General features: G+C 49.1%; 2 protein-coding genes and 1 pseudogene across 5 annotated transcripts in view; all 3 read right to left on the minus strand.

Annotated features, from left to right (window-relative positions):
• RPS10 (ribosomal protein S10) overlaps positions 1 to 26263 on the minus strand; it is a 624010-nt gene that overhangs the window by 154863 nt on the left and 442884 nt on the right. Inside the window, exon 1 of one of the 3 annotated variants that reach the window (XM_050787854.1) lies at positions 483 to 486. The exons of the other annotated variants lie outside the window; for them this stretch is intronic. The gene's annotated coding sequence lies outside the window, so the exon portion shown is untranslated. Of the gene's footprint in view, positions 1 to 482; positions 487 to 26263 lie in introns of those variants that run through there. 3 annotated transcript variants of the gene reach the window in all.
• LOC126952803 (interferon-induced transmembrane protein 3-like) lies at positions 2257 to 4792 on the minus strand (annotated as a pseudogene).
• ILRUN (inflammation and lipid regulator with UBA-like and NBR1-like domains) overlaps positions 12563 to 26263 on the minus strand; it is a 114515-nt gene continuing 100814 nt past the window's right edge. For both annotated transcript variants that reach the window (XM_050787812.1, XM_050787811.1), the window contains one exon: positions 12563 to 15885. In XM_050787812.1, the coding sequence (XP_050643769.1) occupies positions 15850 to 15885 (36 nt within the window). In that variant the 3' untranslated portion in view covers positions 12563 to 15849. The remainder of the gene's footprint in view (positions 15886 to 26263) is intronic.

Below are 26263 nucleotides of genomic sequence, written 5' to 3' on the forward strand. Positions count from 1 at the left end.
GAAGGGCTGCCGAGCGCTTATCCCCATTTCAGAGGGAAAAACTCGAGCTCAGACAGATTGGCCTGCCCAGGGTCACACAGCTGACTGGAAGAGGGTCAGTTTGCCTCTCCAGAAGAGGAGGACCAGAGAACTGAGAGAGGAAGGAGGATGGGGAAGAGAAAGGCGAGGGGGTGGCTGAGGTCTCAGGACCTCCCAGCTCTCACAGCTCCTTGCTCAGACTGGCTTCCCTCCCCCTTCCCAGAAAGGAGGAGCCCGCTCTGAACTGCTGCCCCTCACACCTGTCCCCAGGCATCCTTCAACGGGAACATGCTGCTGTGGTCGCCAGCAGGGTGTGGTCTCCTGGGAGGGGCTGTTTGCTTCCGTGTGGGCCAGGTTCGGGGATGGCTTTATGGTGCCATCTGGAAGATGAGGCCTGGGCGGGCCTAGCTGGCATAGGGCCAGGACAGGGAAGGGGGCACCAGGCACAGTGGGGAGCTGCCCCACCCCCCCAGCTGTTGCTCAGTCCCCAGAGTAGTGCTGTGAGGGTTGGGGAGGTCTTGTATCCCCAGAGGAGGGCGGGGGCCTCAGTGAGCCTAAGTCCAGCATAGTCTGACCCTGTGAAGCAGGAAGTAGCTCCATTTCATGGGTGACAACACTGAGGCCCAGCAGATCAGCAAACTGCCCAAGTTCATACCTGGCCAGCAGGTACGAACTCAGGCCAGGTGTAAGTGACATTAGAGCCTATGTCCTACCCACCTCTCAGCACTGCCATACATGGGTGATGGGGCAAAGGGCAGGTGTGGGGCAGAGGACCTAGCCCAGACACCCTGAAGCCTGGAGTAGGGTCTCAGCCTCCTTGGCACTCGGTTTCCTGTGCTGTAGAAGGGGGATAACGTACTACAGCTTCTGGACAGACGGGAGAAAAGTGGAGATTGTATTTGTGCACACTCTCAGGATAGACAGTAGTCCCAGGGACGGATGTGAGGGTGTGAGAGAGGGCTGCTGGTTTTTATCATGGGGATATATATGATACCCCCACAGCGCTCACTGCTGCCACGGGACAAAGTCCTCAGCCGACATCAATGACCCTTAGCTGCAGGATCCAACCCCAGCCACTGCCCCTTTCCCGGGGCAGGGGCGGGGGGTTGAGCAATTTACCTCCCGTCTGAGTCTCAGTCTTCTCAAGGGTCAGGTGGGGATGAGCATTCTCTATAGACTGTCCGTGTGAAGCTCCAGGGAGCTCCTGCCTGAGAACACGCATGGCCTGTGGAGGTGAGGCATTAATTCGTGATAACAGCATCAACACCTTCAACAGTGAGTTCATTCCATCTTCCTAAGGGCCTCGAGGTACTGTGTCCAGAGACAAGGTCGGGAGCTGCAGGACTTGCAGAAGGAGAATTCGGGGAGCCGGCCAGCGTCCTTTCTTCCTCAGCACCCTGGGCGTCTTTCTCCACCAAGAAGGATGCTCAGGGCATAGCGGCTGTGCCCTGGTGGTGAAAGGGTTGCTCGTCCCACATCATCGGTTTGGGGTTAGGGCTGGTTTCCCTCCAAGCCCAGGCAGCTGCCCGGAGGGCCTGTCCTGGGCACGGAATGTTGAGGGGGGGCCCTACCTGCCTTCCCCAGTAGATCTTGGAGTTTACCACTCATCTGCACACCCAGGGCTCACCCAGACCACTAGGGAAAACTGTGAAGGGGGCCACAGTCCTGGACTCTTGGCATTTGCTGGGTCTCTGGACCCAGCAGCTCCTCTGAGAAATCCCGGTACTAGGGCAGGACTAGGGCAGGACTCCCCCACAGCCTAGGATCTCTCCTCCCTTCTCCAGGCCTGGGTGAGGCCCCAGGCTGAGGGCCTCGGTCCCTGACATCTGGAGTGTTCCATCGGAGCTGTGATCTGAGGGCTCCTCCCCTGCGCCGTGAGGGTCTACAGCCCTGGGTTCCGGGCCCCCTTCCTGAGGGCTGCCTTCAGTACACATTTCCCGAGTGCTGGCGGCGCGCCTGGTGCTCCCTAGACACCTGCTTTCTCTCTCCCACGCCAAGCTGTTCATCTTCTTGGCACCAAGAGCCTGAAACGATCTTTAGGTTTGGTCTGTGTGCTGCCTGTCTCTCCCCCATCAGAATGTCAGCACCCTGGGGGCAGGGACTAGGCCTGGCTTGTTCGCTGTTGTCTCCAGCTGTGGGCAGTGCTGCCCCTCAAGTCAGCTTCCCAGAGAATCCACACTTGCTTCCAGTCCCTGCTGAGTGGGGGGTGGGGGCGGTAGCAAGGCCCCACCCCTCCGCCCCCCTCTGAAGGATACAATGCGTTGGTGTTCTGAGTTCTCCACCCTCCTCCTTTTACCTGAGCAACCCTGGCGAGTTTCTGTTACTGCAACCCCAGCAGGTTAGATAATGAGCTGCCGGCTCCTTACCTAGCTGGGGTGGGTTGAGGGTGGAAGGCCCCAGAGGTGGAGAAAACAGCATGAGTTTTATTTTTGTTTGTTTGAGACGGAGTCTCGAGTCTCGCTCAGTTGCCCAGGCTGGAGTGCAATGGCGCGATCTCAGCTCATTGCAACCTCCGTCTCCCGGGTTGAAGCTATTCTACCTCATCCTCCCGAGTAGCTGGGATTACAGGCATGCACCACCAAGGCCGGCTAATTTTGTATTTTTAGTAGAGATGGGGTTTCTCCATATTGGTCAGGCTGGTCATGAACTCCGGACCTCAGGCGATCCACCTGCCTCGGCCTCCCAAAGTGCTGGGATTACAGGCATAAGCCACGGTGCCCGGCCAGCATGCAGGTTTTTTTTTTCACCAGAAACACGTGCACTTTATTGAATGCCATTGTAGAAAAGTGTGTGAGGATAAAGGGCTGACACAGGACTGGGCTCCAGGGCAGGGCAAGGAATGGAAGGTGGAGTATGTGGGATTCAGGTCATGGGCAAAGCTCCTGGCCTGGATGATGCCTCCTGATCGATCGATAGGCTTGGAAGATCAACACTGGGATGACGATGAGCAGAATGCTCATGAGGAGGTCCGCAATCAGGGCCCCGTTGTTCAGGCACTTGGCGGTGGAGGCATAGGCCTGGGCCCCAGTCAGGCCGCCAACCATCTTCCTGTCCCTAGACTTCACGGAGTAAGTGAATGCTATGAAGCCCAGGCAGCAGGGGTTCATGAAGAGGGGGTTGAACAGGGACCAGGCGACACGGTCGGGCACGGAGGTCTCGCTGCGGATGTGGATCATGGTGGACAGTGGGGATCAGGTTGTGGGGCGCCCTCAGCACAGCCACCTCGTGCTCCTCCTTGAGCACCTCAGAGTTGGGGGGCTGGCCGTTGCTGACAGGGGAGAAGAACGTTTGGACAGTGTGGTTCGTGGTGTCCAGCGAAGACCAGCGGTGGTCAGTTACTCGGATGGTTCTCAGTGGGCCCTCCCTTCCCCAGTAGTTTCGTTTTCTCAACAGTTTCCTCTTTGTGGCATTTGTCCAGCATGCAGTTTTTAAGATCAGAGATGGAAGAGTACAGCACATGTGTAGGGAAGAGAGTGCTAGTTGCCTCCCCAGTATCCGTTTTCTTCTTCTGTTTTTAAAAATTATTTATTTTTTTAGAAATGGGGTCTTGCTCCATTACTCAGGCTGGAGTGCAGTGGCACCATCATGGCTCACTGCAGCCTCTTAATTCCTGGGCTCCAGTGAGCCTCCCGCCTCAGCCTCCTGAGTAGCTGGTACTACAGGCATGTGTCATCCCGTCCCGCTAATTTTTAAATTTTTATTAGGGATGAGGTCTTGCTATGTTGCCCACGCTGCTCTCAAACTCCTGGATTCCAGTGATCCTTCCTCCTCAGCCTCCCAAATGCTAGGATTACAGGTGTCAGCCACCACACCCGGCCTCCTTTTATGGACATAATGATGACAGCATTTCTTGCAGATAGAAGGAACAAGTAGCCAAGTTCTGGCCCATGGGATATACATGAAAGTCATCAGGTGGGGATTCTAAGGCAGCTCCTTACAAAGGGGGCTGGTTCAGTCTTTCTTCTGTGTCTGGAATGGGGATGTGATGTCTGGAGATGCAGTAGCTGTCTTAAGGATGGAAGCCAGCCCTGTACATATCCTCAGACTTTACATCTAATGAGGGAAAAACAAATCCCTATCTTGTCTAAGCCACTATCACTCAGGACCATGCTACTTGCAGCTGAATGCAATTCCCAAGTGACTCAAGAGGGTCTGTCAATATCTCCTTCTTTGCCCTCTCCTTTGCCAAGATGGTCTTAGGTGACCATTTCTCCTTGAGAGGCTTCTGAGAAGCAAACTGAACAAAGGGAAGGGAAGTGGCTGAGATATGGAGCCAACCCTGAGAGGAGGTCCAGAGTACTTAGGAGACAGGTCCTCCAGAGATGACCCAGGCTTCCCACTTAAGTGTCCAGGAAAGGTAGACGGACCCCAGACTCAGCTCTCATCCACTATTCCCCTCAAAAATAAATTTGCAGGTGAACATGTAACATACGAGGCACAATTAGATCTCCAGTAATGTTACTTATCCTCCCAAGTACACACAGCCAATATTTGAAAATGCTTGATTGGGCATGGTGGCTCATGCCTGTAATTCCAGCACTTTGGCAGGCTGAGGCAGGTGGATCACCCGAGGTCAGGAGTTTGAGACCAGTCTGGCCAACATGGCAAAACGCGGTCTCTACTAAAAATACAAAAATTAGCTGGGCGTGGTGGCACATGCCTGTAATCCCAGTTACTTGGGAGGCTGAGGCAGGAGAATCACTTGAACCCGGGAGGCAGAGGTTGCAGTGAGCCAAGATCGTGCCATTGCACTCCAGCCTGGGCGACAGAGCATGACTCCAGCTCAAAAAAAAAAAAAAAAAAAAAAAAAAAAAGAAAAGAAAAAAGAAAATGCTCAAATGTCCATAAACCATGCCAGAGTTTTCCTTATTGCCACCCTTGGGTTAGAGCCCTGGACTGAGGCTGTGATGGCCCTGGGGTGAGGGTGATCAGGCCAGAGGCATTACTATGGAACTGTCACGCCCTGTGACCAGACTACAGAAGTGGTCTGTGGCTCCCTATCTCTGGGGAGGGATGGCCACAGAGGCTCCCCCACTGGTAAGGACAGGCCTGCGAGGACAGAGAGGGCTCAGGTGGACAGGGAAGCTCTTTACCTAAACCTCACATCATGTGGGTGAAGAGACTGCCCAGAGAGGGCGAATGGCTCCTTCAAAGTCACACAGCACTAAAGGCAGGACAGGTGCCAGAATGTGTACAAAATCCATAGTTGGCATCTGAATACAACGGACACCTATTTTGCTTTGTTCTGGCTGTTCTTGCCTGAAATGCTCTTCTCCCAGATATCCACAATGATCGCTCCCCTCGGCTACTTCACACACCACCTCAAACATCACCTTCTCAGTGAGGACCTCCCTGACCTCTCATTTAAAGTTGCACTCCTGGCCAGATGTGGTGGCTCACTCCTGTAATCCCAGCACTTTGGGAGGCCGAGGTGGGAGGATTGCTTGAGGCTAAGAGCTGAAGAGCTATCTGGCCAACATAGTGAGAACCCAACTCTGTTTTTATTTTTTAAATTTTATTATTTTTTGAGACGGAGTCTTACTCTAATGTCCAGGTTGCAGTGCAGTGGCGCAATCTCAGCTCACTGCAACCTCCGCCTCCTGGGTTCAAGCGATTCTCCTGCCTCAGCCTCCTGAGTAGCTAGAATTAAAGGTGTGTGCCATCATGCTCAGCTAATTTTGTTATTTTTAGTAGAGATGGGGTTTCACCATGTTGGGCAGGCTTGTCTTGAACTCTTGACCTCAAATGATCTGCCCACCTTGGCCTCCCAAAGTGCTGGGATTACAGGCATGAGCCACCACGACTAGCCCCTGACTCTATTTTTTTAAAAGGTAAAATAAATAATTAAAGTTGCACTCCCAACTCCCCTTTTCTTATCTCCTCTTGTTTCTCCCTAACATCTTTCGTCACCTGATTCACCATGGTTTACTGAACATCAGCTCCATGCTGCAGGGATTTTTTTTTGTCTGTTTCACTGCTGTATCCCCAGCACCTAGTGCACTACTGGGCACAAGGCAGGTTAAGTCCTCAATATATATTTATTAACAGAACAAATAAATACCAACCTTCGCCAATAGCGTTACCACAGGTGAAGGGCACAATGAAAATGCTTGAGTGGCTTCTTCTAGTGCAGAAGTGTCCCTGAACGCATAACCCATCCCCATGGACACACTGTGCTGTGTGTGCCCGTCGAGTCCTGTATCCGCTGCCCCAGGACAGGAGCTGCAACCCCTGAGCTCACAGACCTTGCTGATCCTTTATGAACCAATATGCACCCTCAGAAGGGCACAGTTGACAAAACGGGTGCTGCTGTTAGGTTTCTATTCATTGTCAAATACTCAAAAGTAGCTATGAATTCTAAAAGAAAATCTGCTTAGAGAGGAGCTAGCAAGACATCTTTGCTCAGGAGTGAGGCCTATAAGGAAAAATGGAATATCCCGCTCTAAAAACTATAAACAAGCCTTGTGTGAAAATGCTTTGTGATGTGCTGTTTCCTATCACAGAATGGAACCTGTGTTTTGATTCCAAGGTTCGCAACACTCTACAAAGCTTAAATTTTCTCTGCTGCTTTCTTTGTAGAAAACACAAAGGTTGCTTTTCCAAGTCTTTGTGATCGTGGCCCTCTATTACTGTGAGGTATTTACTGGATATTTATGTTATGTAGTGGTCTGAAGTCAGATAGCTTCAGTCTGGCCACTTAGTGGGTGACCACGGGGCTGAGCATCAGTTTTTCTAACCTAATAAATGGGAATAACCGTGGCACTTACCTTATCAGAATAACAGCTCCTCTTGTGTGAGCTGTTGACCAGGAGGGCACACTCAGGAGCTGCTGGGGCTCTGGCATGCTCTAGATGCTCTAGATCTTGACCTGGGCAATGGTTATGCAGGGCGTGCATAGGAGAGAAGTCATCACGCTGAGCCTGTAAGTTCTGTGTTCTTTACTGTATGTAAATTATACCTCAATCACAAGGAAAAATTAGTTCTTACTTCTGGAGGTTGTGAAGATGGAATAGAAAGAATGTAAACTATGCCTGACTTATGGAAAAACAATTTTAAAATGACTCTACAGTGTGAATGTGAATGTGTAAGCTTGTGTGTGGTTGGTGTGAGATTATGTGACCCTGTGGGTGTGATGTGTCTGCATATGAACTAAGGTAACAGTAATGAGTGTGCACCTTGGTGTCAGTATGTGGATGCACATGTATTGCATGTGCCTATGTCCCCATATGAGCAGTGCACGGAACTGCACAGGTATGCTGGATTACATGCTTGTGAATGGTTGTGTGCATGTGCAGGTAATGTGGAGGCTTCTGTGCTCTGAATCCACATGTTCTACACAAGACAGAGCCTGAATCTCAAGACAGTGGCTCTAGGACCCAGCTGTGCTCCTTACATGAAGTAAAGTAGGGACTGGCCAGCAGCAGGGTGTGCTCCTCGCCTCCCCCTCACCCAGAAGGAAGCAGGAGACTGAAGGCCTGGATAAAGGTTCCCAGCGCCCCCTCCCCTCCCACAGCTGCAAACTCCTCAAAGATGCAAATCACCCTCTCCTCCATGCAAACCAGTCCTGAGAGCCAAGGGTGCTTCCCCTCAGGCCCAACCACCACCACTATGATTGGACCCCACTAGACCCTGGCTGCCCAGCCTGGGGATGGGAGCCAGCTGGAGTCGGTTCCTGTTTCCCAACCAGTCACTGATGTTTTTCCCCCTGGGGTGCCTTGGCTCTCCCTGATGGCTCAGGTGTTGTAGAGAAAGCCTGGGCTAGGAGTGGTCCACACAGACTGTGGGACTCTGGGGAAGGTAGTGCTGTCTCATCTTTGGGGATGCTCTCAATGGCGACTACCATCCCAAAGCACTGGGGCAAAGCCTGGCTCTCCCAGACCCTCCTGCCTGGCATATTCGTTGTGGGCCTCACTCACAGGACCCTTAGCCTGGATTCCCTATTGGTGCTCACTTTTCCCATCTCCTAGGTCCTATCTCCCCATCAGAAACATGTTTCTTCATCAGCCCTGGATGACGTACATCACAGGACCCAGCAGGGGTTCAACACAGAGATTCCCTCCCAACCCACCCTGACAACTCCTGCAAACCCACCACCTCTCTGCAGGCATCCCCGACCCCAAGCTTTCATCTCCATGGCCATGGGCCCCTGGTTAGAGTGTGCTCAACTGTCAAGAAGCTGAAATGTGTGGGGGAGAGGTGGGAGGAAGCAGGTTTTAATTCTTTTTTTTTTCTTTTGAGACGGAGTCTCGCTCTGTCGCCCAGGCTGGAGTGCAGTGGCCGGATCTCAGCTCACTGCAAGCTCCGCCTCCCGGGTTCCCGCCATTCTCCTGCCTCAGCCTCCCGAGTAGCTGGGACTATAGGCACCGCCACCTCACCCGGCTAGTTTTTTGTTTTTTTTAGTAGAGACGGTGTTTCACCGTGTTAGCCAGGATGGTCTCGATCTCCTGACCTCGTGATCCGCCCGTCTCAGCCTCCCAAAGTGCTGGGATTACAGGCTTGAGCCACCACGCCCGGCCGGATGGTTTTAATTCTTATGACACTTCTGGGGTAGAAACTATCCTCATTTTACAGATTAGGACATTGAAGTTCTGAAGCCTACATATACTGACCACAGTCACATGGCTGATAAACAGCAGAGCCTAGATTCAGACTGAAGCTCACCGACCTGGGTGGAGGGCAGAAGCAACACTCGCCCTTGAGGGGTGGGAATTTGGGAAATCCTTGCAGGGGAGGCCAGGCCAGGGCAGTGTTCATCCTTTCCAGGTGAGGTCTGGGCCCCATGGCACCCTCTGCTGGCCATAAACACACCCCCACACCAGGTGAGGCGGCCATGTTCCTAGCACCCCAAGGACCACTCATGCTCCCACAACGTGGATCAGCAGCCACAGCCTGAGACAAGGATTTCCTCATAGCTCGGCTGAAATTCCTCCCTGGCCCTTGCTGTGTCCCACTGCCCCATGACTGAGGTGGGAATAAGGTGCAGAGGGGGATGCCTTGGCTGCTCAGAGGCACTGAGCCGTGGCACCCCAGCCCATCAGGGATCCAGGGTGTCTCGATTGTTGACCAGGGCGGGGGCTTGGTGCAGGTGAACATGGCCCCTGCAGGGCTTCTTTTCTTAGGAGGCAGACACAGTCCCCTTTTCCAAGGCAGACACAGTCCCCCTCTTTTCTCAGGGTTCTCCCTCACAGCCCAGCAGGAGGAATTTCTAGGATTTGGCTCCAGGGCCCCAGACTGGAGCTTGGGAGGAAGGACCACAGGAATTAAACTAGGCCCTACTGGGGCTGTGGTTCCACTCCTCCCTGCCCTTGCAGCCTGGTTCCTGGATGGGGTCACCCCTGGCCTGGACACCATCCATTCCCTCATCCACTCCATAACCGTCCGCTGTGACCAGCAGGGAGTGGGTGGGGGCACAAGAGTCTAAGGAAAAGGACAGAAGAGACGTCAACTGCAGTCAACAGAGCTCTGAGTCTGAGGAGAGGTCTTCTTGGTCAGAGAAGATCCTTGTAGAAGGAATTGGGGCAAAAAGTAGGCTTTGAGGGAGCAACAGATAAGGTCCAACGTTTCACTCCTTTGATAACCTCAACCAGTGCCGAGGTTTTAAATTCCATCTCGCTCTGAGGACTCCCCCACCCCGCCTCTAAGCTGCAGCCTTGTGTATCCACACTGCCAGCCCGGCCCCTTCCTTGAATGCCTGCTGAGCATCTCACACTGAACAAGTCCAAAAAGAATTCCTGATTTCTCCCCTCAAGTCTGCTCCCCATGTGGTCCTGCCTCTTAGCTAACAGTAACTTGTCAATCTAGTAAGTAGATCTTAGTTGCTTGGGCCCAAATCTCAGGGGTCGTTTCTCTCTCTCTCTGCTCCTCTACATCTAACCCATCAGCAAATACTGTTGGCTCCACTTTCAAAACGTAATGAGGATCCAACCACTTCTCACCTCCTTCGCTGTCACTCCCAAGGAACCACCTTACTAGTTTATTTGCACCTACCCTTTCCTCCACAGTTTATCCTCAACACAGCAGCTAGGGGGATTCCAGATGTACTCCTCCCTCTGCTCACAAACCTGCAATGGCTCCCATCTCACCCAGGATGAAAGCCACGGCCACTTCAGTCACCTCAAGACCCCACACAATCTGACCTCTTCAGCGCTCTGACCTCATCTCCTGGCCCTACCCAGGACCTCTGCACCTGCGGTGCTCTGCCTACTCCAGGTATTCATAAGGCTTAGTCTCTGCGTGTTAGGTAAGGCTTCCCCAACTGTCCTGTATGAAATAGTTATCCTCTCTCCCTCATCAGAACTCCTATCCTTTTTCTCCACAGTACCTGTCACCTCCTGACATACTACGTTTGTGTTCCTTGTGTGTCTACTCCAACTAGAACACAGCTCCATGACGGCAGGGTGCTTTCTTTTTTGGTTCCTGCTATATCCCAAGCACCTGGAATAGTGCCTAGCACATAAATGATGTTCAATAAGTGAACGAATTAACGAAGTGCCAAGGAGCAAGGGTGGCAGAGCTCTCCCAGGCTGGGCTGGGGCAATCACTGGGAAGCCCCTATTCTCCGAGGCACTGATCTCCTCTCGGCCTCTCCAGTACACTGCCCTCTCCCATCTTCCTGTAGGCTGTTTCCTCCAGCTCTGTCCCATCCTCCCATTCTTCAGGTCTCAGCTTCAGTGTCATTTCTTCAGAGAAGTCTCCTAGACACCCTTGGACTAAGTTAAGGTCTACTCTATGCTCCCCAAGGCAGCTTTACTGCCACTTGTACAGGACTCCAGACACTTAGAGATGTTAGTTGCTCACAAACTGAGCACCAGGCTTATCTGCTCTTGATTGCCTCATCTGGACGGCTGTGGATTAAATTAGGTGATTCATATTCATAAACTGTTTAACAGGAATCGGCCAATAATGGTCAGGCAATATTGCCACAATTACAGTGGATACTCAGACATTTGTTGTTTGTGACAGAAGGGCAGCACACCAGAAATCATGATTAAGTCAAAAATCACAGCCTGAATCAACCCTGGGAAATGCTGGGGAACCACTGCTCACATTTTAAACATTACTGTTCCCGATGACTTCGGCTCCTTCAAGTCCTAGTGGGCCTGGCCAACATATCCCTGGCTAGTATCCAACAGGCTGGGTGGATTTTGGGGTGTGGGGTGGGGGCTGGACCTCCCGTGTGGTTGGACCAGCAGCATCCATGAGAGCTTGCTAGAAATGCGGCATCTTGCTCCCTTCCCTAAGACCTGTTAAATCAGAATCCGCATTTTCACACATTCAAGATTGGAAAGCATTTCCCCAGATCACAGTGTCTCAGAACTAAGGGCTAAAAAGGATATGTATAGGTATTTTTTAAGTTTCAGGTTCTGGTTTCCATACTAATACATCTTCAGTCACACTGACTGGCCAGAATCCATTCTCTGAACACCCTTGACCACCGAACTCACATATATTCTCTCCTATCTCTAAGCAGTCTTGCCTGCTCCTTCCCCATTTCCAAAATCTGGGGCTGCCATGAGTGCCCTCAGTACCTATCCTCTTGGCAACCAGACAGGGCTGGGCACCAGGTGATGTCAGGGAAATGGCTGGGTCACAGCAAGCAGGTGGCCTTCTCAGGAACCTGCGTGAGAAGAGCCTGAGGGAGGGACCTTCTCAGGAACAGGGTGGGAAGCACCCTGATACAGTCTGGGCTGAGGCACAGAGGAGACTTGAGAGTACCTGTTTGCTCTGCCAGAAGGGCTGGGCCCAGACCACTGCAATTGCTTCCCTGCCATCTCCCAGACTCAGCTGAGAGCCCCCTCCCTGTCACCCAGCCCCCGTGGGAATGGCTCAGGCCAGGAGCTACCATCAAACTAGCTCCTTTCTCCCAGGGCCTAGTGACTCCTTGACAGGTTACAGCCCCAAAGACAAACAGATTCTGCCAAGCAAATAACTGTTCAGCAGTGGGGGTGTTGGGGAAGGCCTAGGAGTGGGTCTGAAGTTGCCAGAAGACCCAGGTGAAGTGGGGGGTGGGCTCCCCTGCAGAGAACAAACAGCTGTGGGCACCTGGAAGGAAGCAGGATGCAGGTACACTGTCACGGGTGAGGGCACTCACCCCAGGGGTCTCTGGGCCAGTCTCCCAGGCTCTTTCACTCTGGGCTCTGTATCAGGGTGCTCCCTGAGAAAGAAGAGTCTTGCATTCAGGCCCATGGGGCAGGGAACCAAACAATGCTTGCTGGCTGATCAGTGCTAACTTGGCTGATACTTATTTGTGCTGGAGATACAGTAGTGGTCAACAGAGGCATGGCACCCTGGTGACCTACAGGTCATTTGGAGGCAGGTGCCTTACCTTCCTGGTCACTGGGCACCAGAAAGCACAGGAGATCCCATTATAAACCCAGGACTAATTTCCCAAACATATGATGAACCTCAGCGTCTCAGTTTTCCCATCTGCAAAAGGGAAAGGCCCAGAGGCCAAATAGTACCCATCACGGAGCCATTATGGGGCCACACAAGTTTACAGGAGGCTTGAGGGTTCAATAAAACTCACCAACACACATGAAAACAGTTTTTTTTTTTTTTGGTGTGTGTGTTAATTTAATCATACAAATATTCATTTATACAATAAGGAAAAACCTCCTCATCTTTATCTCCTCCTAGGCACCATGAGGCCCCACCACAAACATCCAGCTGGCTTTCTACACACACCACTGTCCAGGTGGGAAGGGCAGCCACTGCTGCTCCTGCATTCACCCAAGGAAACAAAGGAAAAGTGCGGTGAGGCGGGGTGGGGTGGGGAACCAGCTTGCACTTCTGAGCCCTGGCAACCCTACCATCCTCTCCTGCTGGGCTCAGATTGAATTTGGGGAGGTATTTATTCTCATGCCCATTTCCCACCATGACCACCCTCAGGCCACACCAGCTGTTTGGTGAGGTTCTCTCCAGGCTGGAAGTAACTTTGATGGGCTTAAGGTTACAGCCAGTCCTTATGGGGGAGAGAAGGCTGACTGCTTCTTGTAGAAAAACGCCCCAAATTCAACTGTCCTCATGGCAAAAAGAAAAAAGGCATGCACACGTGCACATCCATCCACACACACACACCTCACTCCATGCACACTGACAGATTCTTCCCAAGTCTGAACCCCTCTGTCTCCCCAACTGGGTTCAGACACCTAACCATGGTGTCTGCCTCACCTCCTGGGTGCCACACGCAGGTGGTCCCGCCCAGAGGTGGCCTGTCACTTGGTGAAGATTCTAAGAGGAGCAGGGACTATTGGGGCTGAGAGGTAGCCACTACCACCCCACTAGGCAGGGGAGCAGAGAGGGGCTCTAGGCATTGCTCTGAACCCATACCAGTGAGGAGAAAGAGAATGAAAGCTACTGATACCCTCCCTGGGCTGGGGAAGCCATGGACCCCTCTGCCTGCACTCCATGACTTGCACTTACTCTGGCCCTCTGCAAGGAGCTCACCTCACCTCCAAGGATGTGCACATAAATGGTTTGTTCTTGGGAAGGGAGACAAGGTGCTTGGAACGTTTAACTTGCCAAGTGTGGTTGCCTAGAAGCAAGAGGAAGAGCAAGACGACTCTGGCAGACCCAGACCCACTGATGGTGGCCCATGAAGCCCCTGCTGGGAAACTGGGAAGGGGTACCCAGTGTTGGGCAGATGAGGAAGTCAGGAAAGCAGGGGTTGTGAAGCCTCCCACAATCCTGCCAGGGACAGTGGAGATGTGCTGCTTCAAGGCTTCTAAGCAGTAAGAACAGCTGGGCATGCATGGGGTCCAGGGAGGCAGTGTCTCAGGAGACTGGTACCAGCAGCAGCAGTCTGGGCCTAATGAGGCCCTCAGACAAAAAGCCATCCTGAGGCCTGTGGCGCGGGCACCTGGCAGAGACTTCCCTCTGCTCTGCTAGGGAATGGAACACTCCCATGCACACAGGAAGTAGGTGCTCCAGAGTAAGCTCTAGTCGAGTCCCAGACCCAGCTGCACCACGCTTCTCAGCAGGCTGGCTCCACCCACCCCCAGGGCTTCTCCAGTGGAATAAAGTTTATGCCCCCTTTTATTTTGGGGGGGAGTGGGGAGGTGAAGAGGGAATTTCACACAAGCTTTTCTCCCACAATCAAGCTTTAAAAAAACAACAGTCTCAGAAGAGGATGAGGAGGAACAAACAACACACATTTTTTGGAACTCAGACACCCAGACAGAAACAGGCAGGCAGACCCTCACCCACACCCAGGCTATATGACTCCTTGCAGCCACTCATCACCTGGTCTCCCTGCCTGTCTCATACCCTCACCTACCACCCAGCTGGACGGGGGTGTGGTAACAGGCAGGTGACCCTGCAACAGCACCCTGGATCCATATCCCTGGCTCTCAAACCAACTAAGACTTGAGGGAAGGAGGGGGGTGAGAAGAGAAGAGGGACTTTGCATATTCTTGTATCTTTGGCAGACAGCTGTTCTAGCCTGGTTCAAGCTTCCCATGGAGATATCCACATCTCAACCTGCTCAGAATCCACAGGATGCCAGGGGGGCCACCTGCCTGAGTGAGCAGCCAGCCAATCAGCCTCTTGCTTCAGCTGGGCTGCCACTTGCCCACCTCCCAGCCAATAACCTAGCATCCTGGCAGGGAGGCAGGGCTGTGGAGGTCCTCTCATTTCCATCTAAATGTGGTCTCCAAGATCAAGTAGTCAGTGGCTGGCCCTTCCCCATGACAAATTCCCCTTTTGGGGCTGTATTTTCCAACCTCTACAGCTCAGCCTCCACTAACAGGTTGTGAAAATATCACAGAGGACAACTGAAGGGAAACAGGGAAAGGAGTTGTGTGACAACAGAGAAGCATGGGCCACCTTCAAGCTTGCCTGCTGCACACCTGCTGGCGAGTTGCACCAACACCCGTGCGTGCACACGTGGTGCATACGTATAACCAGCACAGAGGCACTGTTCCCAGAGCAAATGGGAAGCTACTGCATGAAGAATCCAAAAGAGCAGTAAGCATGATGGCATTTCTCTCTGCCAAGAGAAACATGGAAGAAAAGCAATCTGAATTGTTACAAGGGTGTGCAGAAGGACACCTCTCGGGCTTAGAAAATCCCACGTCACCCGAGATCTATCCTCAAGGCTTCCTCTCCTGGCCACACAGGGAAGTTTGGTCTTCAGAGAGGTTCTGATGCTAACAAGCCACAGGGTTGATGAATACAAATGTCAAAGGTGTAAATCAACAGAAGATTAAGAGAAAAGAGGAGGAAAAGGGTGATAACTCATTGGCTGATGCCATTAAAAACAAATGGGGTCAGAGACTTCTGGAGTCATGTGGCACGGCAGATGTACTCCTGTAGCACTGATCCGCAGAGTCCTCAAACATGCCACGCCAACTTTTCACCTGAATCTCTTCCAGAGCAAGCACTATTCTATAAAGAATATGTTATCCCTTATTTAAAAAAAGAAAAGTGGGGAAAGAGGGAAAAAAATTAACATGTGCTCAAAACTACAACCTCTCTGTAGGCAAAATAATTTTTGTTTAAAAAGATGGCTTTTTTTCCCCCATTTTAAACTTTTTCCCCCTTCCCGAGTGACCTAATGACTTGTTAGACTGATGCCTATAACAAAACCCAAAGTGGCTGCATGGATTTCTTCTTGGTAGCCTCAACACCATTCCTGTGATTCAGCATTCACACATGCATACTGAGTTTACTCAAAACTAGTCTGTTCTGCTTCTTCCTCTTCTTCCGGGATGAGAGGGGGTCAGAGCCAGGGGTCTGTGCGATGTGGTCTGCAATCCAGAGGAACCCCTTGCCCTAACCCCCCAAAGTCAGGCCTTCTGTCTTTTGTTAATTTTTCTTCTTGCTGACACCCGTTTAAGACTGGCCGAAGGGGTAAGGCCCATGGAGCCCCTGGAAGAGAGTGAAGATAGTCAGTGATGGTAGACATAGCAGTGCAACTTGACAACCAAACCAAGTGCAAGAATCTCTGGTTCCCAGTGAGTCACAAGGAAGCCCCAATTCACAGACAAGGCCTGAGGGCCTTTGCCATACAAAACCTCAGCAGGTCAAAGATCAGTATATTTCAAGTTGCTAAGTTTCTCACTGAATCACACCATCCAAAGAGAGGGGACGGTAGAGAGATAACTCCCCAGTCTTTCAGATGGTAGATCAGTCAATGCCAACCTTCCTTCACCCAGGCCACAAAGCTTTCCTATTTTCTTCTTGACAAAAGTGTCTCAACCACTCTGCTAAAGATCCTTATATGCCATTCTATGCACCTTAACTTCAGATGTAAGGCTACTGCTAGCTAACAACACATATATCAGCAAAAACACAGAAACAGCAACTATTTATTTAGCACCTAGGTCCCAGGCACAGTACCAGGGGCTAATCCTACATTGCCTTTAATCCTCACCTCTGCCCTAAAAGCCAGGTGAGTATTATAACACCTGTTTCACTGATACCCATTTTACTGCAGAGACTAAGACTTGTTCAAGGTCATGTGGTTAGGCCAAGTGCGGTGGCTCACGCCTATAATCCCAGGACCTCGTAAGGCCAAGGTAGGAGGATCACTTGACCCCAGGAGCTCGAGACTAGCCTGGACAATGTAGTCAGAACCCATGCCTATAAAATTTTTTTTTAAAATTAGCCAGGCATGGTGGCACATGTCTATGGTCCCAGCTACTTGGGAGGCTGAGGTGGGAAGATCACTTGAACCTGGAAGGTCGAAGCTGCAATAAGCCATGATTACGCAACTGCACCACTCCAGGCTGGCCAACAGAGCGAAATCCTGTCTCAGTTTTTTTTTTTTTTGAGACGGAATCTTGCTCTGTCGCCCCGGCTGGAGTGCAGTGGTGCGATCTTGGCTCACTGCAAGCTCCGCCTCCCAGGTTCACACCATTCTCCTGCCTCAGCCTCCTGTGTAGCTGGGACTACAGGCGCCCGCCACCACGCCCGGCTAATCTTTTGTATTTTTAGTACAGACGGGGTTTCACCGTATTAGCCAGGATGGTCTTGATCTCCCGACCTTGTGATCCGCCTCTGTCGGCCTCCCAAAGTGCTGGGATTACAGGTGTGAGACACTGTGTCCGGCCAATCCTGTCTCATTTTTTTAAAAAAAAAATCACGTGGTAAGAGGCAGAGCCAAGATTCAAAACCAAATCTGAGGGACTGCAGTATTACTTCTCCCCAAACTAGCTCTCCCTTGCCACATGATAAGGTTTATTCCAACCTGCCAAAGGCACTTTCTGTGCTGCTTGGCCGAGCGGAAGAGGCTTCACAGTCTTGCTTCCCCTCATAAGAATGAGACACCAAGATATGCCAACATCAAAAGCAGCTGCACGAACCATGAACATGCTGGACCATGACGTGTGCTTCCTCCCCAATCCCTGCTTTCTGTTTTTCCATATAAAGCCTCCCAAAACCAGAAGTACGTCTCTAGTTGCTTGGTGGTATCACTAAACTAAACAAAAAATCCTGAGGAGATGATTTGGGGAACGGACAGGCCAACACCAATGGGGCATCCACTACGTGCCAGGTGCTACAGCAGCACCTAACACGTTCTCTTTAACCCTCACAAAGATCCAAGGAGACAAGTATGGTCTCAAAGCTCAGAGAGGTGAGGCAACCTGATTAAGGGAGCAGCACTGGTGAGGGAAGCAGCTGGCATTTGCCAAAATGCCACATGGCTGTCAGCCCGAGCCAACCATGCCTCTAGCAGATGAGCTATGGCTCCAACCATCTCAGCAGCCACAGCATCCACTCACTCAAGCAAGCGTGGGCTGGGGCAGCAAAGGGCTCTCAGATTCCATTTTGCAAGGCCTAGTAGGGGGGTAACATACATCAGAGGTATCAAGTTGGTGCAAAAGTAATTGCAGTTTTTGCCATTATTTTTATTTTTATTTTTTTCGAGACAGAGTCAAGTGCTGGGATTACAGGCATGAGCCACCATGTCTGGCTTTTGCCATTACTTTTAATGGCAAAAAACGCACTAACTTTTTCACCAACCTAATAGAAAGTAAAGCAGCTTAAAACAAGCTGCCCTGACTCAGCAGCTCCCAACAACAATCATTCATCTGGAACTACCCAAGAAAAGCAACAAAAGCTTCAATTCCCTGAAGGCTTAGAACCAATACAATGCTCAAAGGTCTCTGTGCAGGAAAAAAAATGCACCGCAAAAAGAAAACCTGGCTAGGTATGGTTGCTTACGTCTACAATGCCAGCACTTTGGGAGGCTGAGGCGGGAGAACTGCTTGAGGTGAGGAGTTGGGAGAACAGTGTGGGTAACACAGTGTGGACTCCATCTCCACATGCAATTTTTTTTTTCAGTTAGCTGGACATGGCGACGCATGGCTGGAGTCCCAGATACTCAGGAGGCTGAGGCCGGAGGATCACTTGAGCCCAGGAGGTCGAGGCTGCAGTGAGCTATGATCATGCCACTGTACTTCAGCCTGGGAGACAGAGTAAGACCTTCCCTTTTAAAAATAAAACAAAGTCACAGGTTCTGAGGGTTAGGAAAAAAATAATACATTTAATAAAGAAAAGAGAAAACTCAAAAAACAAACAGCATGTTTCCTATGAAATATTTACTCCTTTATCCTAAATGTAACTGCTTTCCAGTTCAAAGCTCTACACACTTCATGTGGGCCTTTATAAAGCAAGTACTGGCCTTATGATTTGTCTAGAATACTTGAAGAAGGGAGTTTATGACTTTGCCAAAAAGCTGTTGTACATTCCCTCTTAACAGATAAATAAAGCAGGTTCTATGCAACTGGCAGCAAGAGGAATAAAGACACGTGCATTTTCAGATGTCCGTTTGAGTGCCCTGGCCCTCAGACCATTCAGTGTGGTATTTAACTAGTTTAGATTATCGTTATTGTTGATCCTCTATTTACTGATGTTCCATGCCTTTTATGAAGAAAAATGCTACCTAATTCTCCTTTACCCAGTGAACTACGTATTAGAGATGTTGTTAACTGGAACAGAAAAATGGTTTGACAAACAAGCTCTATTTTCCTTACCCCCAAATTAATTACCATCACTTCAAGGAAGAGAGAGGGTGCCGACTCTATTTGGAACCTATTTTACAATCTAGACTCCCCACACGCAGGATCATAGGTGTCTCATGTGGATCACAGAACACAGGCAACATAACACCAGCTGTAGAGGAAAAACCTGGCAAAGATTCCAAGAACAGCTTGTCTGGGGAGTCCTATGGCAGTAGGCCAAGTGGGAAGACCATGGCGGTATCTTCTGGATGGAGGTACTTTCAATATGGGAGGCCCATCCACGTTTCAGATTCCACTGGAGTTTTTTTTTTTTTTTTTTTTTGAGACGGAGTCTCGCTCTGTCGCCCAGGCTGGAGTGCTGTGGCGCGATCTCAGCTCACTGCAAGCTCCGCCTCCCGGGTTTATGCCATTCTCCTGCCTCAGCCTCCCGAGTAGCTGGGACTACAGGTGCCCGCCACCTTGCCCGGCTAGTTTTTTGTATTTTTAGTAGAGACGGGATTTCACCGTGTTAGCCAGGATGGTCTCGATCTCCCGACCTCGTGATCCACCCATCTCGGCCTCCCAAAGTGCTGGGATTACAGGCTTGAGCCACCATGCCCAGCCTCCACTGGAGTTCTAAGACCTGGTATAATGGGTTCTGGTAGCCAACGACAATCCCAGCCTAAAATTAGGATTTGGCAATACAGGTAACATTCACTCCCTTCTGGGGCCTAGCAACTCTTCAACTTTTATCTGCAGTAAAAGCAGATGCCGAATATTTTAGCTAACCTGGAATCAATGAAATACCTCCTGTTACACTTGTACCACTACTAATAAGGAAAACAGATCAAAGGGCAGATGCATTAGATGGTACCACAGGACCCTGAATTCAACTTTGACTCAAGCAAAAATCGAAGCCATCATCCTGATTATAAAACCCAGTGAGGCCAGGCATGGTGGCTCACGCCTGTAATCCCAGCACTTTGGGAGGCCGAGGAGGGTGGATCATGAGGTTGGGAGATAGAGACCATCCTGGCTAACACGGTGAAACCCCGTCTCTACTAAAAAATACAAAAAATTAGCCGGGCATGGTGGCGGGCACCTGTAGTCCCAGCTACTTGGGAGGCTGAGGCAGGAGAATGGCGTGAACCCAGGAGGTGGAGCTTGCAGTGAGCCAAGATTGCGCCACAGCACTCCAGCCTGGGCGACAGAGCAAGACTGTCTCAAAAAACAAACAAACAAACAAACAAATAAAAAACAAACAAAAAAACTCCCAGTGAGCTTGATGAAGAAAGTCACTCCCCTCTAGGAAGAATCATGTCCTATCACATAGGGACTAGCAGCAAGACTGATTTATCCACGCTAATGGAGACTATAAATACTCAAACCCAGAAAAAAACTCTGGTATCTGACTCCAGGTCTAAAGGCTAGTTGCTCAGGGCATACACTACTTACACAGAAATGGGTTTCCAAAGGCTACACTGAACAGCCCTATATGTGCTAGGGGATATGAAACTGTTCAGGTCCATAGGGGCTGAGGTATTGCTTGTTTTGCCTCAGCTTTCCCTAAGCTTTCACTGACCAGCTATCATAGGAACGAGCATGGGGACCTAAGTTCAACTTGGCTAGAGAGCAGACAAGCCTTCTTAAAGCACAGAGGCTCCACAGTTCCACAGTCATTAGCTAAGGCAGCAACGCCTCCTGCTCGCCAGTGTTGGGAAACAGACTTTTGCCTTAGGCCAGCTGAATGATTACAATAGTTGGGCCAAGTCCTGAACTGCATCTCCACAATGCAATAATAACTACTGCAAGCCATTATCTGGCTAATTTCCTAAAATTAAAAATTTTTTTTTTGGTTGGGGGGGGTAGGGGGGGAGCGGTCCTTGCTATGTTGCCCAGGCTGGTCTTGAACTCCTGGCCTCAAATCATCTTCCCACTTTGGCTAAGTGCTGTAATTACAGGCATGAGCCACTGTGCTCAGCTCTAAAATATTGTTAGAGAACATTCAGAGACACAAAGATGAGCTCAGTCTCATCCTTAACAATCTCCTAAAAGGAAAATTTAAGATCTAGTACTTATAATCCTGTCCTCAAAGCAAACCTAAAAATAACTGTCTCTCCTGATTTGTTTTACACAATCATTTATAGTTGTGTCTGTCGAATAGCAAGAATCATTCCTAGCCAGTGACTTGGTTATCACTTATCTTATGTGAGAGTAAACCTGCAATATCTTAGAGTTCTTCCTAAAATTATACAGAAGTCAAAATAACCTTTCCAAAAAGGAGTACTAAAAAAGTATCACTGATAGAAAACATTAACTGTATGCCAAAGTACTAAAAAACAGGCAATCGTTCTATTTCAGTTAGATTTTTGTTTTAACCTGCATTCACCTATTTTCATCAGTAGGCAGGGCAGTGCTATCAGAAGAGTAGGCTGCCCTTCTATGAGGACAGAAGCTGTTCCTGATACTTATTTCTGCCTTGCACACAGTAGACTCAAGTAAAATGAATGAATGAATTATAAAATACACTGACTGGTGAGTCAGCCCGTTTTTCAACATTCTAGGAAAAAAAAGAAGGCTGAAATTCCTAATGAAAAAAAGGATGTCTTGTTGAGAGATTTTTGCGTTACTCTTTCTCTATATGAAAGCTTGTTGTTTAGATAAATCACCACAACACAGGACTTTCACATACCTGTCTTTATTTTGCTTTTATTTGTGATTTGATTTAAATAAATAAGAAGGTTCACACAGGTTAATAAAAAGACAAGCACATCTGCTGTATGGCTGAGAAATAATATGCTCTCTCGGTGTATACTGATGGCATTATCAGATAACACCATGAGGACCCTCCTCCTCCTCATTTCCTGGGTCAGTCCTGGTCAGTGCTTCTCCCGCCTAGTGCTCCTTTTGTATCAGTTATGTACACTGAATGCAAACACAGAAGAATACAGGGTTTAGTACTAAGTCCTGTCCTGACTGTGTACTGCAAACATTGTGTGGTGAGGCCCTGCTCACAGGCCTGGCTTGGCTGGCAAGGGCCAGAAACTGACTAGGCCCTGATCAAACCCATTAGTCTCTCATTAACTAGAAATAAAATTAAGTCTGTACTGGAGTAATGAGCAGGGCAATGAGCACTCTCTCAGGAATGTACAAACCAGGGCCCTTTCCTTAGTGCCTTCTGACTACCTCCGGGAGGCTTGCTGGTTGGCAGAGCAGGGCCACATCAGCATGAGAGAAGGACTTCTGTAGATGATTTAACATTGGTCTCGCTCTGTTGCCCAGGCTGGAGTGCACAGGCACGATATCGACTCACTGCAACCTCCACCTCCTGGGTTCAAGTAAGTGATTCTCCTGCCCAGGCTGGAGTGCACAGGCGTGATCTTGACTCACTGCAACCTCCACCTCCTGGGTTCAAGCAATTCTCCTGCCTCAGCCTCCCAAGTAGCCAGGACTACAGGTACCACCATGCCCAGCTAGTTTTTGTAGTTTATTTAATAGAGATGGGATTTTACCACGTTGGCCAGGCTGGTTTAGAACTCCGGACCTCAGGTGATCCACTCACCTCAGCCTTCCAAAAGTGCTGGGATTACAGGTGTGAGCCACCACACTTGGCCTGTTCAAGTCACTTTCATGTGACAGTCTCCCAAAATTCAAAGATGTATTTGATGCACTGGCTGAGAATGAGTGCGAGAACCAGTCAAAGAATAGGAAAAAACCCTACTTTTATGCTCAAGGGCTGATGACAGGGCAAGCTCAGTTCAACCAGGCCTTCTGATTGTGCTGAAACATTTAACTCAGTTATTAGTGTGCTGAATGTATTTTTAAAGCTCTTTAAATACAACTTTTTTTATTTGCCTCTGTAATAGTTTTTCTGTTGCTCTTAACTTATCTCTACAGTCCTGTTGGGGAACTTCTCATCTACCCATTTATCCTCCCTTCACCCATTCATCCAACCCTTCATCATCTATCCCTCCATCCTTCCTCTATCATCCATCCTTCCATCCCTCATCCTTCCATACATCCTCCCTGTCATCCATCCTCCTATCCATCCAAAGTCCCCCACGGCAAAAGGCAACTTCCACAGCCTTCACCCACCCCTACTCCCCTTACAATTTTTTAAAAAACCATGAAGAATAAAACTCAAACATAATTGTGAATGAAAACACATTATTCAAAGTTTCTACATGGAGGTAGAGGATCCTAGCTGAATGTGACTTCCCCTTTTAGTAAAGATTTCAGAAAAAAGCTATTTGTGATTCAGAATTCTAGCTCCAAAGATCTGATGTAATAGCAAGTGTGCTAGAATCCAAGTGGGATGCTGTTATACAGAACTCTTTCACGGTCATCTCCTAGGGTAGAGGAAATTCCTAAAAAGGAAGAAAGAATCAGTAAGAGTCTCACTGGGGAGGACACCCACATGAGAGAAGCTTATTCAAGTTCCCAGTCATGTAGCCACCCTGCTAGGACACAGGGTGAGGCTGCTGGTCCAACTTTCTCTCAGAATTTTCATTCAAGTTCCTGTAACTTTCTGTCAACTACCCTTTCCTTACAAGCCATCATCTCCACTGTGTGTCTTACAATTAATTGACAGGCATCAGCTCCCATAATGGCTGGTGGATTAAGGGAAGAGAATAAGCTCTCTCTCTCCTTCTTGGTTCCTTTCAGCTATATTTGGTTTTGTCTTGCCACTCCCCTACTCAAAAGCATTGCTGGCACTGGCACTCTCTCCTTTCATATTAAATGTTAACTCTCCTTTGCTTGGCTTTTAAAGGTCTTCCTCCAAAATGCACCCCACCCTCTTTAAGCACACCTCACTCACCACGGCCAAGCTAGCCAGTGTCCTGTGAACACACCCTGCCTGTGGTTGCCTCTGAGCCTTCCCGCATGTGGTTCTTCTTCCCTCCAATTCAGTTTGAATCCATCCCCCATCAAGGGATTGCTTTCCTGATTACTCCAAGCCTTATTGCTTTGGCCGTCCCCAAATTCCTATGATCACTTAAAAGTCAACTAGAACTCAACATACTTGATCTTCACTGGCTCTTCTTCTTTCCTATAGATTAGTCACATCTATGTTATCAGATAGTAAATTCTTTGAAGATAGGGATTAGTGGCTGAGCACCCAGGAGACCTCACTTACTGACTGAAAAAATATCAGTCAATATTATTGACTGTGTAAAGCAAACGGGTTTAACTGGCCCTTAGGCAGTGAAATCACAGCAAAAAGTTCAAGACCCTCAAACCTTTGCAGGGGAACACCCACAGCTCTAAGGAAGCTCCCATTTTTCCTGAGATACAACAGTTCTTAACCTTACTTTTTGTTCTGGTCCTGCTGGAATACAATTAAAGCAGACTTAGCTGAGAACAAGTCATTTGAAACCTGAGCATCTATACCAGGAGCCATTCTTACACTTTTGAATTATACTTTATCTGTTTGAACCAGTAATTTCACTAGTCCTACTTTGAGAACTTTCATCAGAAATTAAAATGCTGAATTCAGAGTATGGGGAAGAGAATGAGCCCTTATAGCCAAAATAAAATATGCTGGCAATCTTGGGAACATTAGCTCTGCTTTAGCTACAAGAGTGCATAGCATTAGAACAATCTAAAACAATGCTCAGAGCCCAAAGCAAATACAATAGAGCTGGACAGCTTGGAAGCTACTGAGGTACAAAAAGGAAAGTTCCTGGAGATACTTTTTATTCTCAGTCAGATAGTAATGTTACAAACAACAAAAGACATTTTCTAAGGCCCATAGTGTTTGCTTAATTTATTTAAAAAATGCACACAACATTCATGCCAATGTAAACACCAGCAAAGCTGGGAGGGCTTTACTGGCTCTTCTGGGTTTTCAAAAGAGAATCATCAAAATATTAAGCCCAGAGTCTTCTGGCAAGTCCCTTCTGGTACAGAGTGTGCTAATCTGCCAGCCAACTGGGACAGGTCCCTTGGTTGCTCTGTGTTGCTTCCTACGGGCCTCACATTCTTTTGCAGTTCCTACAATGAACGAAGAGGTCTCTACGACCTGACACTAAGTGTATAAACTACCTCCAGAGAATAGCCAACAAACTTCACTTGCCAACAAACCTCATTGTAGTGTGGTTTAGAACATTAGACTCAAACTGGATCCCCGGGTTCCAGCCTGCAGCCCACCTTCAATTTGCTGTGTGAATGTGAGCAAGTTACTTATAATACTTCCCTATTATTTTTTCAAATGAGGATTATAACTATGAAAGTCACAAGTGTGTTGTGAATGAATAAGAATGAAAGCAGTAAAGGTACTATGGATAGTATGAAATGGTTTACATGTTAGATAGATAGTGTTAAGCTCAGTCCTTGGACCTCTATGCCAGAGCACCAGTGGGGGAATTTTGCCCCCCAGGGGACATCTGGCAATGTCAAGAAACATTTCTGGTTGTTACACTGTGGGGAGGGAGGGCGGTACTATTGGCATCTAGCGGGTGAAAGGCCAGGAATGCTGCTAACCACTGTACAACACATAAGACACATATACCCTTGCCTCGTTAAAAAAAAAAAAAAAAAAAAAAAGAGACTTAACTGGCCCAAAATGTCAACAGTCTTAGTCAGCTAAGAAACCCTAACCTCTCATCATTTAGGGAATCACATTCAGTCTTATAGCATTAGATACCATCCATGTGACATAACTCTCAAATTTATATCTCCACCTAGACTTCTCTCCTACACTCTATATTCAACTTGGAAATGCAACAGCCCACTTGACACCTCCATTTAGATGTTTATATAAACATCCAACGTATCCAAAATGGTACCCTGATCTCTTCCCTACTTCTACCGCATCCTTTCCCCTCTCCATTGATGGTACCTCCATCCCTCTAATTGCTCAGGCCAAAAACCCTGGTGTTATCCTTTATTTTCTCTTATATCCCCTTCCAACCTATTAGCAAATCCTGTTAGCTCTAACTACACAATATAGATCCAGACATGGACCACTTCTCTTACCTCTACTGCCACCAGCCTGATCTGAACCACTCTTACTCTTTGCCTGGATGACCGCACTAACTTCCCTGTTGGCCTCCTGTTCCTACCCTTGCCCTGTATTTACTATACAAGAGCCAGAGTGCTCCTTTTATAGCATTAAGTCACACATATTATCCCTCTATTGAAAACCTTTTAAGGCTCCCCTTTACCCTCAGACCAAAAGCCCAAAACTTTATAAGGACCCACAAAACGCTCCACGATCTGGTCTCTGTCCCCTGACTTCATCTCCTTCTCCTCTCCCTCTTGTGGTTCTGCTCCAGGCACTGGCCTCCCTGCTATCCCTT

The sequence above is a fragment of the Macaca thibetana genome, chromosome 4 (assembly GCF_024542745.1).
Source record: "Macaca thibetana thibetana isolate TM-01 chromosome 4, ASM2454274v1, whole genome shotgun sequence".
NCBI lineage: Eukaryota > Metazoa > Chordata > Mammalia > Primates > Cercopithecidae > Macaca > Macaca thibetana.